General features: G+C 42.7%; 1 protein-coding gene across 2 annotated transcripts in view; it reads left to right on the plus strand.

The window, feature by feature from the left end:
- PDE3B (phosphodiesterase 3B) overlaps window positions 1-16,132 on the plus strand; it is a 271,481-nt gene that overhangs the window by 221,862 nt on the left and 33,487 nt on the right. For both annotated transcript variants that reach the window (XM_039535240.1, XM_039535241.1), the window contains exon 11: window positions 7,754-7,867. In XM_039535240.1, coding sequence (XP_039391174.1) covers window positions 7,754-7,867 — 114 coding nt within the window. The remainder of the gene's footprint in view (window positions 1-7,753; window positions 7,868-16,132) is intronic.

Here is a 16,132-nt window from a genome sequence, read left to right on the forward strand (position 1 = left end):
AAGAAACAAGGAAGCTGGATCTCTTAGGAAGATTTATTCCACAGCAGGTTTACAACTGAGAATTGTGAACCAGCAGGCTCTTCTGGGTTCATATGATTTTAGCCTGTGAGATAACATCCTGAAGTTTAAAAACAAACTTCTGGATGATGCTAAGCAGGAGTTCACTCCTCTGGTAGATGAGGGCAAATTAGTTCTCAGGCCAGCTTTACAAGTGAGCCCAGATGTGGCGGACTCTGTGGTTTGAGGTATGGCTTCTCTTGGCTGCAGTCACCAGGTCTTGGCGCCAGAGGTGACGTATACTGTACAAGACCTCCCATTCTAAAGTCCCTTGTTCTTCTCTGAAAAGATGGACGAGAGACTTCATAGCCTTAAGTATTCAAGGGTGACCCTTAAGTCACTGGGAATTTATACACCAGCGATGAAGAGAAAATCATTCTATCCACAGCAGTCCAAGTGCTTCCACCCTCTCATAGCTCAGAGACAGGACCTGTCAAGAAAGACGGATAGAAGTTATAAGAGACATCCTCCACCTCCCTCCTCCTCTACAGCTGCTGGTTCTAGGCAAATCATATCTTCAAAGCAAACATTTTGACCTGTTGGTCGAGAGCAGCCTACCACTTTCCAGAGTACCATCTTTCCCTTACCCTATTTTTGCCAACTGCCTATCCCACTTCTTAAGTGCTTGGTCCTTTATTACCACGAATCAGTCGGTCCTAAGCATGGTGGAACTGATATATACTCTTTAATTTATTTCTATCCCCATTCCCAGTCCCTCTTCAGGGACCACTTTCATGAGAACCTGCTGCTACGGGAGGTCCAGTCTGTACTCCTCATGGGAACCATAGAGGATGTTCTCATACTTTCCCAAGGAATGGGATTCTATTCCCAATACTTTCTAATCCCAGGGTCAAAAGAGGGAGGGGTTCAGGCCTAGTTTAGCTCTAAGGCAATATAATAAGTTTCTGAAGAAAACAAAATTCTGGATGGCTACTCTGGCTTCTGTTATCCCCTCCTCAGAGACAGGCACTGGTACGGTGCTCTCAATTTAAGGGATGTTTACTTTCATATGTCAATTTATCAAAGACACAGAAAGTTCCTCAGAGTTATGTTCCCACTACCAATTCTGCCTTTTGGCCTGTCAGCAACACCTCGCATGTTCACAAAATGCATGTCAATAGTAGCAGCGTTCCTGGGAAGGTTGGTAATCCATGTGTTCCCTTACCTAGACGACTGGCCAGTGAGAGGCCTATCCAGGTATCAAGTACTCTCCAGAATAGCTGCTATCCAGTCAATTTTTCAAATGCAAGGGCTTTAATCAATACAGAGAAATCTATCTTGACTCCAGTTCAAAAAATAGAATTAATTGCAGCAGTCCTGGACTCTACTCTGTACAGGCCAGGGTGTTCCTGCTGTTGCAGAGTTTCAAGGTAATGTAGCTCATTGCACTAGATCTAAAGACACATCCTTTGACTACAATTCAGTATTGCCTCAGACATTTAGGGCACATGGTGGTGTGCACTTACATGGTCCAACATCTCTGAATGCACTTCAGAGAGCTACAGAGTTTGCTCACCTCATTGTATTCTCCAGCACACCATCGTATGGACAGCATGGTTCAGGTGCCTGATCGAGTCTTGTCCTCCCCAGACCAGTGGATAGACCTATCATATGTTTGTGGAGGAGGCCCATTTGCTCCTCCTTAACAGACATTCACCTTAGTCACAAATGCATTGGATCCAGGAGTTCACTTAGGCCCCCTTCAGACTCAGGGGCTTTGGTCTTCACAAGATCTAGATCTCCACATAAATATTAGGAAGCTGTAGGCCATCTGTTCAGCTTGCATGACATTGCTCCTGCATATCACAGGGTGGAATTTGTTAGTGCTTGCAGATAACACAGCAGCCATGTTTTATGTAAACAAACAGTGGGGAGCCCAGTTGATGAAGTTATGCCTAGAGGCGATCTTGCTTTGGAACTTCTGCATAGCCAGGTCATAGACTCAGACTTTAAGGTCAGAAAGGACCATCATGGTCAACTTCTGACCTCCTGCACATTGCAGGCCACAGAACCTCAGCCACCCACTCCTGTAATAACCTCTAGCTGAGTTACTGAAGTCTTCAAATCATGACAATACTCCTGGGTGAATTGTGTGTCACTGCGTGTTCATAGAATTCATGTCCCCTACAGATTTCTTTGCTTCCTTGCAGAAAAATGACTTTCTGATGGGTCATATGCCGCCCCCCAGCAGCATGGGTGCATTGTTTCATGTGCCTAGAGCATCTGATGGAGAGGTAAATCACTTCTGGGGGATGTGGGGGGCAGGGCTGGGGACACCCTGGCCGTCGGCTCCTACCCTGCACCGGGTTCAGCTGCTAGTCCTGACTGGGCTGTGGTCAGGGGAGCACGGGACACCCTCTTCCCCTGCAAGGAACAGCCGGAGTCACTCCCAGAAAACTACCCTGGCTGCAAGAAGCTCCACCCTCTCTTCCTATCGCTCAGCTGTAAGGGAAGGGGTCACTATTCTGGGAGCTGCTCCCCTGCCCCTCCAACCCCCATACAGCTGGACACCCCCTGTGGCAGAGCTCTGACCTTGCTCCCGTGGGTCCTGCGCTTCTAGGCGGTTTATGCTAGCCTCAGTGGCTCACTGTGACCCTCCACATAGCCCTTCTCTCTCTAAGGCCAGGGTTACAGTCTACTGAGCCCTTTTCATCATAGGCTGCAAGGAGGTTGGTGAGAGAACTCCCACAGTCTCTGTTCAGCCTCCTGTCCTGACAGGGACCTGACTTCCCCTTCCAGGAGCTGTTCCTGTAGTGGTGGGTTGGGGGAAACCCAGGCCCGCCCTCTACTCCGGGTTCCAGCCCAGGGACCCTAATGGTAGCAGTTGTTGGCAGCCAACCTTTCACTGCCAGAGTTGCTACATTTCCCTGGGTCACTTCCCCACAGCTCTCCTGCTTCTCCCTTCTTCACCCTTACCTTAGGGCTCCTTTAACAATGGTTTGAGGGTGTCTTCAGTAACCAGCCCTTCAGCCGCACTTCCTCTCCTCTGGCTCCCTGGCTCTCCTCTGCCTGACTGGAGTGAGCCCTTTTTATAGTATCAGGAGGGCCTTAATTAGAGTCAGGTGGTCACATTAACTGAATGGCCTCACCTGACTCGTTACAGGTTAATTAGAGTCAGGTGTTCTCATTAGCCTGGAGCAGCCCCTGCTCTGGTCAGTCAGGGAACAGAAAACTGTTAATCCAGTGGCCAGTATATCTGCCTTCTGCTATTCTGCTGTACCCAGCTGGCCTGGGTCTATCACACCCCATACACAGACCCCCTCCACTGAACCTCACCCTCCCTGCATCCAGACACCCCTCCAACTGAGTACCCTGCACCCAAACCCCCATCCCCTGCATCCAGAGCTCTCCTGCACCTGGAGCCCCCCGCTGAGTCCCACCCTCTGCATGCTGAGCCCCTCTTCACCAGACCCCCTCACCAAGCCCCACCCCACCCTGCACCTGGACCTCCACCACTGCACCTGGACCGCCACCCCACACTCAAACCCCAACCCTGATGAGCCCCACTCCCCTGCACCTGGACCACCCCAGTGAGCACCTCACATCCGGATCCCCACCCTACTGACTCCCGGCCAGCTCCATCCAGACTCCCACCCCATCAAGTCTATTCCCCTATCTGAGTCCCTCACACCCAGACCCCCTCCCCCATTCTGAGCCCATCCCCCCACTGCTGAGCTGCAACAACCTTCACCCTCCTTTAGAATCCCTTTGTCCTGCACCTGTGCATCCAGATCCTCCCTGCACCCGGACCCCCCACTGAACCACCCACACCCAGATTGTCCCACACAGAACCATCTCACACCACACCTGGATCCCCCCATACTAAGTCCCTCCACACTTGGAACCTGTTGGGCTGAGCCTGCCTGCCCATGCCTGGTGAGCCTTGTGCAGTGGCCCAGGGGTGTTTCTGAGGCAGGCTCAGCCCTTGCACTGTCAAGATTGGGTGCAGCCTCCCAGCCAATTCTGTGTCCTGGGGGGAAGGGGGTGGGCTGCACGGTGATCTCCCACCTTGATAAAGATAGTGACGTGCGCGCTTCACTGCCATGCTGGAGCCTCCCCACTTATATATTGACAAATAAAATATGCAGAATTTTACATTTTTGGTGCATAATTCCCTCAGGAGTAAAGATAATCCACCATTTACACTAGTTTAAACCTGCAAGTGAACCGTGCCCCATGCTGCAGAGGAAGGTGAAAAAACCCCAGGGTCTCTGCCAATTTGACCTGGCAGAAAATTCCTTCCCAACCCTAAATATGGCAGTCAGTTAGACTCTGAGCATGTTGGCAAGATCCACTAGCCAGACAGCTGGGAAAGAATTCTCTGTAGTATCTCTATATTATTCTCTGTAGTATTCTCTGTAGCCCTCTCCATCTGGTGTCCCATCCCCAGCCATTTGCTGCTATTCCATCACCTGATATTTGCTGCTATCAGTTGCAGATTGGCTACATGCCATTGTAGACAGTCTCCTCGTACCATCTGTTCCATAAACTTATCAAGGTCAGTCTTAAAGCCAGTTAGGTTTTTTTGCCCCCATTGCTCTCCTTGGAAGGCTGTTCGAGAACTTTACTCCTCTAATGATTAGAAACTTTTGTCTAATTTCAAGCCTAAACTTGTTGCTGGCCAATTTGTGATCCATCAACCTGAAAGTGGTTTATCTTCCAGAGGTCCAGAACATTCTGGCAGACCACCTGACCACATCGTTTGCAGGTCACCACAAGTGGACCCTTTGTCCAAATGTGTCTAAGGCCATTTTCCAGTGGCAGGGAACTCTCCAAGTGGACCTGTTTGTAACAAAAAGGAAAAAATCATCTTTTTTGTTCTCAGGTGGGTCACGGCCTGTGGTCTCTGACAGATGCTTTCCTTTTGACCTGTTTAAAAAAGGCATGCTGTATGCCTTTCCTTCAGGTCTGCTCTCGCCAAGGTCTTGTCCAAACTCAAGCAAGACTGTGCTTACATTATACTAATAGCCCCAGCATGGCCTCATCAACATTGGTTTTCAACTCTATTGGTCAGCTCTCCTCTGTCGCTTCTGAGAGATGCGGACATGATCTCTCAGAACAAGGGCCGCCTCCTCCATCCCAACTTACTGGCCCTCCACCTGACAGAGTGAATGCTTCATGGTTGACATCCTCGGAATGAGATTACACTAAAGGAGTACAGGAAATTCTCCTAAACAGTAGGAAGCCTTCAACTTGCTAAATGGAAGAGATTCTCCATTTGGTCTATGCAAATAAGTGTCCACAGAGCTCAAGCTTCAATTCCCCATATCCTGGACTATCTCCTGTTCCTGAAACAAGGACTAGCCTGTAGTTCCATCAGAGTCCACCTGGCAGCTATCTTAGCTTTCCATTATCCAATGTTATAACTGATCAAACCCCTAAATCCATCAGATTTCTAAAGGGTTTGGACAGATTATACCCACAGATCAACAGCCTGATTCCACAATGGAACTTGAATTTAGTTCGAATGGAGTTGATGGTTCCCCCCTTTGAACCACTAGCAACTTGTTCCCTATTACACCTATCTATGAAAGTGGTATTCTTGGTCGCTATTACCTCAGCCTGGAGAGTAAGAGAATTGCGAGCCTTAGTGTTGGATCCTCCTTATACAACATTCTTCAAGGACAAGGTTTTCCTTCAACCTCATCCAAAGTTCCTGACTAAGGTAGTTTCTGAATTTCACATTAATCAAAACATTTACATACCAACTTTCTTCCCACCTACTTGAATGAGGCTTTGGAAAGAGAGACTCCATTCTCTAGATGTTAGAAGATCTTTGTTTTTTTTTTATCTGGATTGGACTAGGCCTTTCAGGTCATCCTCACTGCTATTTGTCATGATTTCACACAGAGTAAAGGGCCACTCAGAGAATATCCCCCTGGATTTCTGGCTATATTCATTTATGCTACTGTTTGGCTGATATGGAACCTCCAACTAAAGTGGTGGCTCCCTCGATTAGATCACATGTAGTTTCTGTGGCCTTTCTAGCTTGTGTGTCCATCCTGGACATTTGTAAGGTGGCACCCTGGTTTTCGATCCACACGTTTACCTCCTGCTATGCCATTGCTTATCTGTCTAGAGATGATGAGTGATTTTGATAGGTAGTCCTACAATCCCTATTCAAGTAGAGTCTAAACCCACCTCCATCTCGAACTGCCTGTGAGTCTCCTACAATGGAATGGACATGAGCAATCACTTGAAGAAGAAAAAAAGTTACCTACCTTTCCATAACTTTTGTTCTTTGAGATGTGCTACACATGTCCATTCCACGACCCGCTTTTCTTCCCCTCTCTGTTGGAGTCTTTCTGGTAGGAAGGAACTAAAGAGGGTTGAGGCCAACGTGGCCCTTTATTACCTATGTGCAGCGGCGTGAGACATCAGAGGACAATCATGCTGAGTGGTGGGTACTGTTGATGGAAAAATCTCCAACAATTGTACATGAGGTACGCACATCTACAGTTAAGGAAAGTAGGTAACCGGTTTGGGGAGAGGGTTGGTTTTTGTTCTATTTTCTTGTTTGTTTTTACAACTGACTAGATTTTTATTCTGACAGTGTCAAAATAAATCAGACGCTGGAATTCTTACTGGTTTCAAAATAGTTTATTACATGTTCTATAATATCTTTGATCCTTTACAGAAAATAAAATACAAACCAAAAGCAGTTAGGTAAGTGCTAAACAAAATAAGGACAAAGGCAACAAGTTTGAAATGGATAAAAGTTTATAATAAGCACAATTAGCCTGTGGAACTCATTGCCACAAGATTACACAATGGAGTCTTGGTCCATGACTAGGGCTCTTAAGTGCTATAGTAGTAATAGTAATAACAATAATAACAACATTTAGACCAAGAACTTAGAAGGATGCAAATCAAGGAGATAGGGATTGTGAAAACATTAACTATTATATTTGATAGACTTAGAAAAAGTTTGGAAGAGATATAAACACTCAAGCTTCAGGGCATAAACCAACTCTATCTAAAAAGATTAGAAAGAAACTTTCCCTGTGAGTTAGCCATTTAATAATTTCCCATTTTGGGGCTTCTTCCATTTGTGTGTATCAGACAGAGTACTTGGCTAAGTGGACCATTAGTCTACTGTTGGTATGACAATTCCATTGTTTCTATTTTTCATCCTTTTTATATTTCCTGCTTTTGGTAATATTTGTCCATCGCTTTAAAGTGGTTTAAATATAAATCATTGTTCTGATGAATTTTATTTAATATTGTGATGTTCATGGATTAATTTATTTTTAAATTCAAAGGGTAGTTTTAAAAAATATAAAAATTGTAAACGTGAAGCATGGCCTCTTATTTTCCTTTATGTGGGCCTGGATCCTTAGAATATTAATGTTCAATTATTATTTTGACATGCTGCCAAAATTGTCCTCAGGAATGCAAGTAAGAGAAGGGAAATGACAATTTGACAGTTTATAACTCAGCCAGATCTGAATGGAAGTTAATGGAAGAAGCAAAAGGAATTTCTGTAGAGCTTTGTTCTTACCAAATTTCAAAGGCCTGCTACAAACAATGGAGATGTTAGTTTCTCAACAACAACAACAACAACAAAAAAGTCACAAGAATCTTTTATAATGGAAACTATTAGGCAACCTAAATATGGGAGTCCAGCTCCTCCCATAATACTTAGAGAAAACAGCAGAAAGAGCTTGTAGTTCCTGAATACTTTGTTCATTTTTAGATCACAATCGTGTACATGCCACAGATGTTCTTCATGCAGTATGGTATCTCACAACACGGCCCATTCCTGGGTTTCAGCAAATTCACAGTGATCATATAATGGAAAGTGACCTGGGTATGTATCAATATTATTTTTTTATTTTTCTATCTTCAGTAAATTTTTCAGAATATTTTAATCAAACTAGAATAATTACCATGGATAAATTGAACAGTAGTCTGAAAAAAAAACTCATAGTTCTTAAATATTTTAAAGTTGAAAGATAAGACAGTAGTAATATATGCCATCTGCAAGCAGTATGTACCTGATTGTAGGATAATTAATTGATTGAATAGTTGCTGATATGCTTGGCTCTTGAGCCAAGAATACTGTTTCACTGAGATAAGTTTCTTTTTTTTGAAAGAGACCTATATATTCTGCTGCAGTCAGCATGTTTCTAGTAATTGAAATACATTAGGCTAATATTTCTTTATTTAATTAGTAAATTAAACATCTCAAACTAAAAATACCTAAGATTAAACTATTTAACATAAATGTAGCTCTGCTTAATGGTTCCAATGTAAAAATGAGATTGTCCTGAACAACTGAGGGTCTTGTTTTACTTTGTATATACAGATATTTATCTTTTCAATGAAGCTCAGTTGAACAAGTTTTGTTGTTGTTATGCTAAGCAGTTTCATAGAACAACAAAAATAGCATTCTTAAAGGGAAGAATCAGGGATGGTAAATCCAGAATTTGAAGTACCTTTGTTTTTCTAAATATGTTTGGCAAGTCCAAATAATCCTTTGTACCATGTGTTACATTTTGAAGCCAATTTTTTATTGTACTTGTTTAAGGAAAAAAACCTCAGTGGCAACACTCCTGTGGAAGTCCTACATCATCATAATGAAAATAATAATGGCTGATTCTTCATAATAGATCTCAAGGGTCTTTACAATCTTTTAATGTATTTTTCCCCTTACAACATCTCTGTAAGGTAGAGAAGCACGGTTATTCCCATTAGAGATGCTAAGCGACTTACCTAGAATCACCTAGGCAGAACAGAGAATTGAACCTAGGTTTCCCCTTTCCTAAGCAAGGGCCCTAACCTTTGGACCATCCATCCTGCAAGTACAGTGGAGTAAAACGCATCTGTAATCATAGGTTTATAGTATCCAAGTTATAAACAAGTGTGTGAAAAAGTCAGATTAATAAAAATACTATTATATTCTCTTAGGATTGTGTTATCACATTCAAACACTGAATATTTATCAGATCCAGCAGATCTTTGAAAAACTTCTTGAATGTGCCATTGCAATACTGTCTGCATAAGCCAACCAGTGTAAATGTCTATAGAATGGGAAACTGGTGATTTTTTTATATGTAATGTATATTGAATGGAATAAACATATAGAGATATCTAATATTTAAATATAGTGCAACTTTGCTTCTAAGGCCTGGTCTACACTAAGAAGGGGGTTCGAATTAGGGTACGCAAATTCAGCTACGTGAATAGCGTAGCTGAATTCGAAGTACCCTAGTTCGACCTACTCACCCGTCCAGACGCGGCGGGGTCGAACTCCGCGGCTCCCCCGTCGACTCCGCCAACTCCTTCTGCAGAGGTGGAGTACCGGAGTCGACCGCGGCGCTTCCGGAGTTCGAACTATCGCGTCTAGATCAGACGCGATAGTTTGAACTCCAAAAAGTCGAACTCTCCGCGTCGAACCGGCAGGTAAGTGTAGACGTACCCTAAGTATCTAAATCCATAGACTGTGTTTGGTAAGGTGTCAAATATGTGTGTTTTACAAACTGCTGAAATATAAAGTTGCTTTTGTGAAACTTGAGAAAAGGATATTGCCCACAGATTTTTATAGTTGCACTCATACCTAGTGCGGAGATAAAGGAAGAAGGAGGCATGCGTCAGGACCCTAATTGGGCCATGGGTGATCGCTACTTCCCACCACCCAACACAGATATAATGAGGTTGAGTAGTACCCGTATAAGAAAAATTAAAACTACTGATTATTCCTCAAAAAAGGTTTTTAATGACTTTCGACTATAAAGGCAACACAGACAAAATAAGAAAAGCAAGAATAAAGACCAGCACTGAATAAGGATTAATATAAATGGCAAGTTATACTGAAGACAAGCACAAGTACATGTAAAGTCATTATTCAGCAGCTACTTACTACTATTCTTAACACTATAGTATCGATACAGACTTGAGATCAATTCAGCTCGAGCAACCAGACTTCTTTACTCCATAAACTTATACTGCATGCAGCCAGACTTCTTTACTCCATAAACGTACCCTGCATTCGTCTGAAAATACGTTACCCTTCAGTCAGCCATTTTCTGCATGGGTCAGGTACAGACAGTCGAGAAGTGCATGTCCCTTTGGCTCAGAGGGTGTGGGTCAGGTTTCCTTTATGACCGAAACACACACACAGTCCCGTGCCTTCATACTTTTTATCTGATCTGTTGGCTGTCTTAAAACAGGCCAACCAATTAGAGTCAGCCAAATCTTTAATGTGGTTAGCGTTGTCGCTTTGGCTGTATAATTTATGATTACTTATCTCCTTGTGTTGCTTTGCTGTATAATTTATGCTTGCTTATTTCCTTGTAGCCAATTGTTTTAAATGTGGGTTAGACAAGCTGTGCCCGGGGGCACAACTTATCTCGCTTTATAGGAGTCAGCATACTGTGTTATCTGGTTGCAGCCATTTTGACTACAAGTCTTAGCTTACTTCTGCAAAGCTTGCCCTTTTTACCTTTGCAAAGCAGAGGCCTAATATTGACAATACCTTTGTTCATTTTAAGCTTGGCTATACTTTTGTTCACAGATTAATCACACTTAGATGTACAGAGTAGTATCCTGGCCTGTTTGAAGTCAGCAGGTGTTTTGCCATTGACTTCAACAGGACCAGAATTTCATCCAGAAACATGAAGGCCAGAAGGGACCTTGTGATGATCTAATCTAACTCCCTTTGGAACTGCCAACCCCCACTTCCTGGCAAACATCTGGCTCCTATGTCATGGAATTGTAACCAGGACTTTCTGGAGAACGATAGAAAATGGCAAAAATATCTTCCCTCCCCCAAAGTAAAAAGGATAAAATTATTCTTTTACTGCCCTTGAGCACCCCAAATTTGAAAAGTATTATTATTATTATTTGAAAGGATTAAAAATAAACTAATCACACATCAAGACTTTCCTATTAATGGTCAGATGTGTAATAAAGATATTAAAGCAGTAAGATCCACCTTTTATTATGAGATGTTGAAAAGACACACATTATAGCATCCTTTGTGAAAAGATAGCAACTTAAGACAGGAAAAAAAGGTGTGGAGAGTTCCATATCATACAGATTTCCCTCTTCTGGGTGAAAAGGGGGATGGAATCCTCCTCTGCAGTATCTCACACTTCCCACAGAGGCCTCTCCATGTGTTTGGGGAGGCTAGGGAAGAGTGGACAGGCTGGGGGAGGGGAGAATGTGGAAGTTGCATATTGTTCTCCTTTTGGGCTTGTTGAGTTTAGGGAGGAAAAGTAATACCCCTCTCCCCGACCTGTGGTGATTCCTGTTTTAAGAGGGAGAAAAGTCCCAGGACTGCCCATGGCAGCAAGGGAGTAGGGTGGGGTGTGGGGAAGGAGGGATGCGGGGGACACATGCTGGGTGACTCAGTGCCAGTGGGGGAAATAGCCTCCTTGTGGATCCTTGGGATCTGTGGAGTTTGGTCCAGACCTGCACTTGTTCACCATGCTGGCAAACTCCCCCTCACAACGAAACAAGTTTTGAGGTGTTAAGTTAGTGGGTATGCCTACATAGAAAAAGCTGTACATGGGCTAGCCTACCAGAGCCATCTTGAATCCAGCTGGTACAGGTAACAAATTATTGAAAAACACAGCACAGCATGGGCTTCAGCGTGGGCTAGTAAGCAGAATACATACATAGGGTCTATGCTGGGCTGGTACTACCATCATTGAATTCTGGATGATTAAAAGTGCCCTGGCAAATAACATCCCAGAAGTCTGGCAAATGAACATCTGAAGAAGTCTGTGGAACCATAGATATGTAGGTCAATATAAGATGATCAATATTACTGTTGCTTGATACTCTCTTATCTTCATGGCTACTGTGGCAATCAGATTTAAAGAGGAAGGGCATAAGCCAGAAGATCAGTCAGAGGACTATCAGTGTAACTGCTCTCCAAGCATTGGTGTGCTAGTGCCAGGAGCAAAACTTTGATAATTTTTTTCTTGAATCAGTTAATAAAGATGTTCTCGGAAGGGAGTAACCACTAGAGCTGGTCAGGAATTTTTGAATCATTTTTCCATTGAAAAATCTAATTCATGTAAACTGAAAACTGTTCGTGAATCAGTGTCAGCTTCAACAAATCTCCCAACTTGAATTTTTTTTCATAATTGTCAAAATGTCAAAACAAAAAAAATCTGGTTTTCAAGTTTGAAATGACTTTTCATATAAAAAGTTAAGCTACCAAGAAAACAAAACATTTGTAAATTACCAAAACAAAATGTTTCAATTGATCCAAACTGAAAAGCGTTTCCCTTTTTAAAATTTAAAATGTTCAAGATTTTAACTTTTTGTCCCAATTAGGCACAGAAAGTTTTTGAACTCTCAAAAATATTCTAGAGACAGGAAAACAGTTTCCAGCCCAGCTTTATTAACCACATCTTTGGTAACTCAATGAAAATCATTTTATTTTTAGTTCTCCTGCATCTGCTTAGCCAAGTGAGCCTCGTTGTTTTTACCTTGGATACATGTGACCTTGACAGATCCTGACATTCCTGGAGTAGCAGATCACAATCTCTTACTTCATTATTTTAGGCCTTTATGCTGTGGCCACCTTGCCACCTGGGTTATGTTGTCATTTTCTGTGTGTGAAAGTGGCTTTTATCGTGTACTAATTTGAATCACTGTTGGGACAAGACTTGGGTGCTCAAGAAGTTCTCAATTAAATTCTGCATCTTCTGGAATCTTCCTTTGAGCAACAGACCAAAAACAGTTCTTTGTCAAAACAGAGGCCCCAGACAAATGAGTTGTTGCAGTTGGATGGTGCAACATTTCTGATAACTGATCATGAAACAGTGGTTCTCCAAGTCTTGCATAATCCTGTGGGTCTGAAGAGCATATGTTTCAACAGAAGGTTGTCTTAGTAAAATGCTTTTCCCACCCTTGTTTGACAAGCCTCACTCTCTGTTTGAGTGCCACACTTCCAAGTTTCTACTTCCAGAGATAGCATTCCACATGTAATAAAAGTGCAAGAAATTCAATCTAACTAAAATGATTGAACTGAACTTTATAAGTGGTTGTTAATGTTACAGTCATGGCTGTACAGTGGAAATAGTGCTGCAATACTCGCTTTTAGGGTCACAGGCATTTAGTGAAACACTGCAAGTACCAATTCCAGCACACACAGGCAGGACAGAACTTCTGCTCGACCCTTCCCCTCCCCCCCTAAGATAAAGATAGAGAACCATCTACTAGTGGAGGTGCTGTCTGCACTAATCTGCCTGTACTACAACTTTCCCCATCTAGTTGAAGAATTTAAAATGGTAACACCAAAGGAATCCAGGTGGTCTGCCTGCTCAAGTCTTCTGTTCAGTCACGGAGACACCACTTGTAGTTGGATATTGTTTATCAATGAATGCATCTAAATTAGGCCTATCCATTGTGGACATATTTTCTGTTGAAGACTGCAGTGTGTTGAGGGCCTGAGGACACTCTGGATAGTCTTTCTCCATAACATGTCTCCCGTTACAAGCCACAAGAAACTGCTAGGGTACCACCAAATCCTCCTCTGGGATGGTTATTGAACACTGTGTTTGTCCTCCACTTTCTTTCAATGAATCTGTGCACCAGTTCTCAATGCACTACAAATGAGCAAGGATAGGTTGTTTAGTTTTGTAATTACCATGTAAAATTCCCCCCAAAAGGGGTAAGTTTGGGATGTTTTTCCAGTTGGATAGCCATACCTTCTCTTCTTCCTGGATGGGCATGTAATTTTCCTTTTTTCTGGCATCTTGATCCAAAAGCAAGCATGCCAGGCACATCTATTCTTCCACCTTCTGGAATGCTGTCCTCAGATCACTGATACAAGACTGCACCATGTGTAGGTGCAGGAAGCCGTGCCAGTTCTTCAAGTCACAGGGAAGGATGGGTTTGCAGAGTCCAAAAATAATCTCACAAGGAGAGTAATGGACAGTTTAATGCCAGCTGGTGGTATATGCAAAAATGACAAAAAGTATGTTTGTATCCCAGTCTCATTGGTCTTCACTGACTAAGATGCTAAGCATGAAACCAATGGTGCAGTTTACTCTCTCCACTCCCACATTATTCGCAGGGTGGGTGACACTGGTCCTCACCTTGGTTATCTGGAGTTGTTTGCAAACCCTGTGTAATAACTAGTATTCAAATTACTTACTTTGATCCCTGCAGATGCCGCTTGGTTAGGCCAAACTGTGACATTGCATGTTTAATCATATTACAGCTGTAACTGTCTGAGTCCTTTTATCCTTCAGTGGCTGTGCCACTCCATACTTTGTGATGGTGTCTTACACTACCAGCACATACTGGTTTTCAACTGGCATTTCTCATAGTGGGCCTTCAAGTCAATCTGTCTGAACTCCCAGGGCTTACTAGGTTTGAACATTTCTATTAAAAGAATACATCTCCTTTCCTTCCTTTCCAGATAAGACAAGTAAGTACCCCATTCTTAACATCTGCAGCCATGCTTAGCTAAAAAAATCCATTGGATACCCAGCTCAATGTCTTTTCATACACCAGGTGGCCTATTGCTTTGTTGTCATGAAGGCACTCCGGTACTGTTCTCTGAAAACTTGCTGACAAAACAATCCTGTTATCTTCATACACCAGCATATTGGTAGCCAGATCAATGGATAATCATTCCTGAACTGCATTGAGCTTCCCCAGTCTGTCTACTTTGGTAGATTTATTGGTGCACTGAACATAATTCAGGGTCCTTAGGCTGTTCTTGCAAGATGTCCTCACAAGATCAGGTTGAGTCTATTTTCACTGTTCTCACCCAGCTGAGAGCATACATAACCACATTTTGCTTTCCAGGTTTATGGTGAACTGTGAATGTGTATTGTGACAGTTTGTAAATCCTTTTCCACAAACATTGAGTTGTGCTTTGTAAGGAGTCACTATAGGGCACTGTGGTCTGTGTACACCATGAATTGCATACCTCAGAAATAGGGATGATAGGCCTTGACACTCCAGTTCTGACACAGTAGCCCAAAACTCCAGTTCTGTAGTGGAATACTAGGTTTTCCTCTTGTTTAATTTGCAACCTCCAAAAGCCACTGGTCTGTGCCTACCAAGCTCATCAATTTGTTAAAGTGCAAATCTGACCGCAATCTCGGAGGCATCACAGGTTACTACAAATGCAGGGAATGTATCTGAGAATTTAAGCACAACGTGATGTAGATGTCCATCCTTCAGTGATTCAAACACTTTAGGGCAGTGGTGCTCAAACTTTTGTACTGGTGACCCCTTTCACATAGCAAGCCTCTGAGTACGAACCCGCCCCCTTTATAAATTAAAAACACTTTTGAATATATTTAATACCATTATAAATGCTGGAGGCAAAGCGGGGTTTGGGGTAGAAGCTGACAACTCGCAACCCCCCTTGTAATAACCTCACGACCCCCTGAGGGGTCCCAACCCCCAATTTGAGAACTCCTGCTTTAGGGTATTACTCTGTCCAGACAAAGTTGCTCTTAATCATCTGATATAATGGCACTGCCTGTTCTGTGGTATTTTTTTACAGTACTATATTGTCTTCTGGCACTACCAGCTTTCCTGTCCTTATTTTGGTAGCTGTTATAAATGTTGGATTTGTTGTGTCTTCTGGATTGTGTCTTGGCTGCTGGTTTTTCCCTTTAACTGCTGGATCTTATTCTCCTTGCTGCTAGCTATCCCATCTCCTGACTATGGCCTGGGGCTTTTCCAGTGTTGTGAAGTTTCAGCCATTGGGAGAGTAGATTTGGAACTTACATTTTCAAATCCATCTGACCAATGGCATTGTGCTTTGTGCATGCTGATATCAGCACAATGGATAATACAGTAATCAAAATATTAACAGCAGCAGTGATTTGATGTCAGTATGCTAAATGTTGCTAGTTGGAAAATAAAATAATGCCATTTTAGCAAGTTTGTAAAAGCATAGAATATCAATCTGTATGTCTGAAAGTATTGTAGAGAGACTACTGCATTCTGATTAAAATAATTGTTTTCATATACTCCTATGCATACATACCATGTGTGTATATATATGATCAATATGCAACTAAATATGTATACTAAATTCAAAAGCAGAGTTGTACTCACAAGGTCTCATGAGTTTCATTTAGATTCTTGA

The sequence above is a fragment of the Mauremys reevesii genome, linkage group 4 (genome assembly GCF_016161935.1).
Source record: "Mauremys reevesii isolate NIE-2019 linkage group 4, ASM1616193v1, whole genome shotgun sequence".
Taxonomy (NCBI): domain Eukaryota; kingdom Metazoa; phylum Chordata; order Testudines; family Geoemydidae; genus Mauremys; species Mauremys reevesii.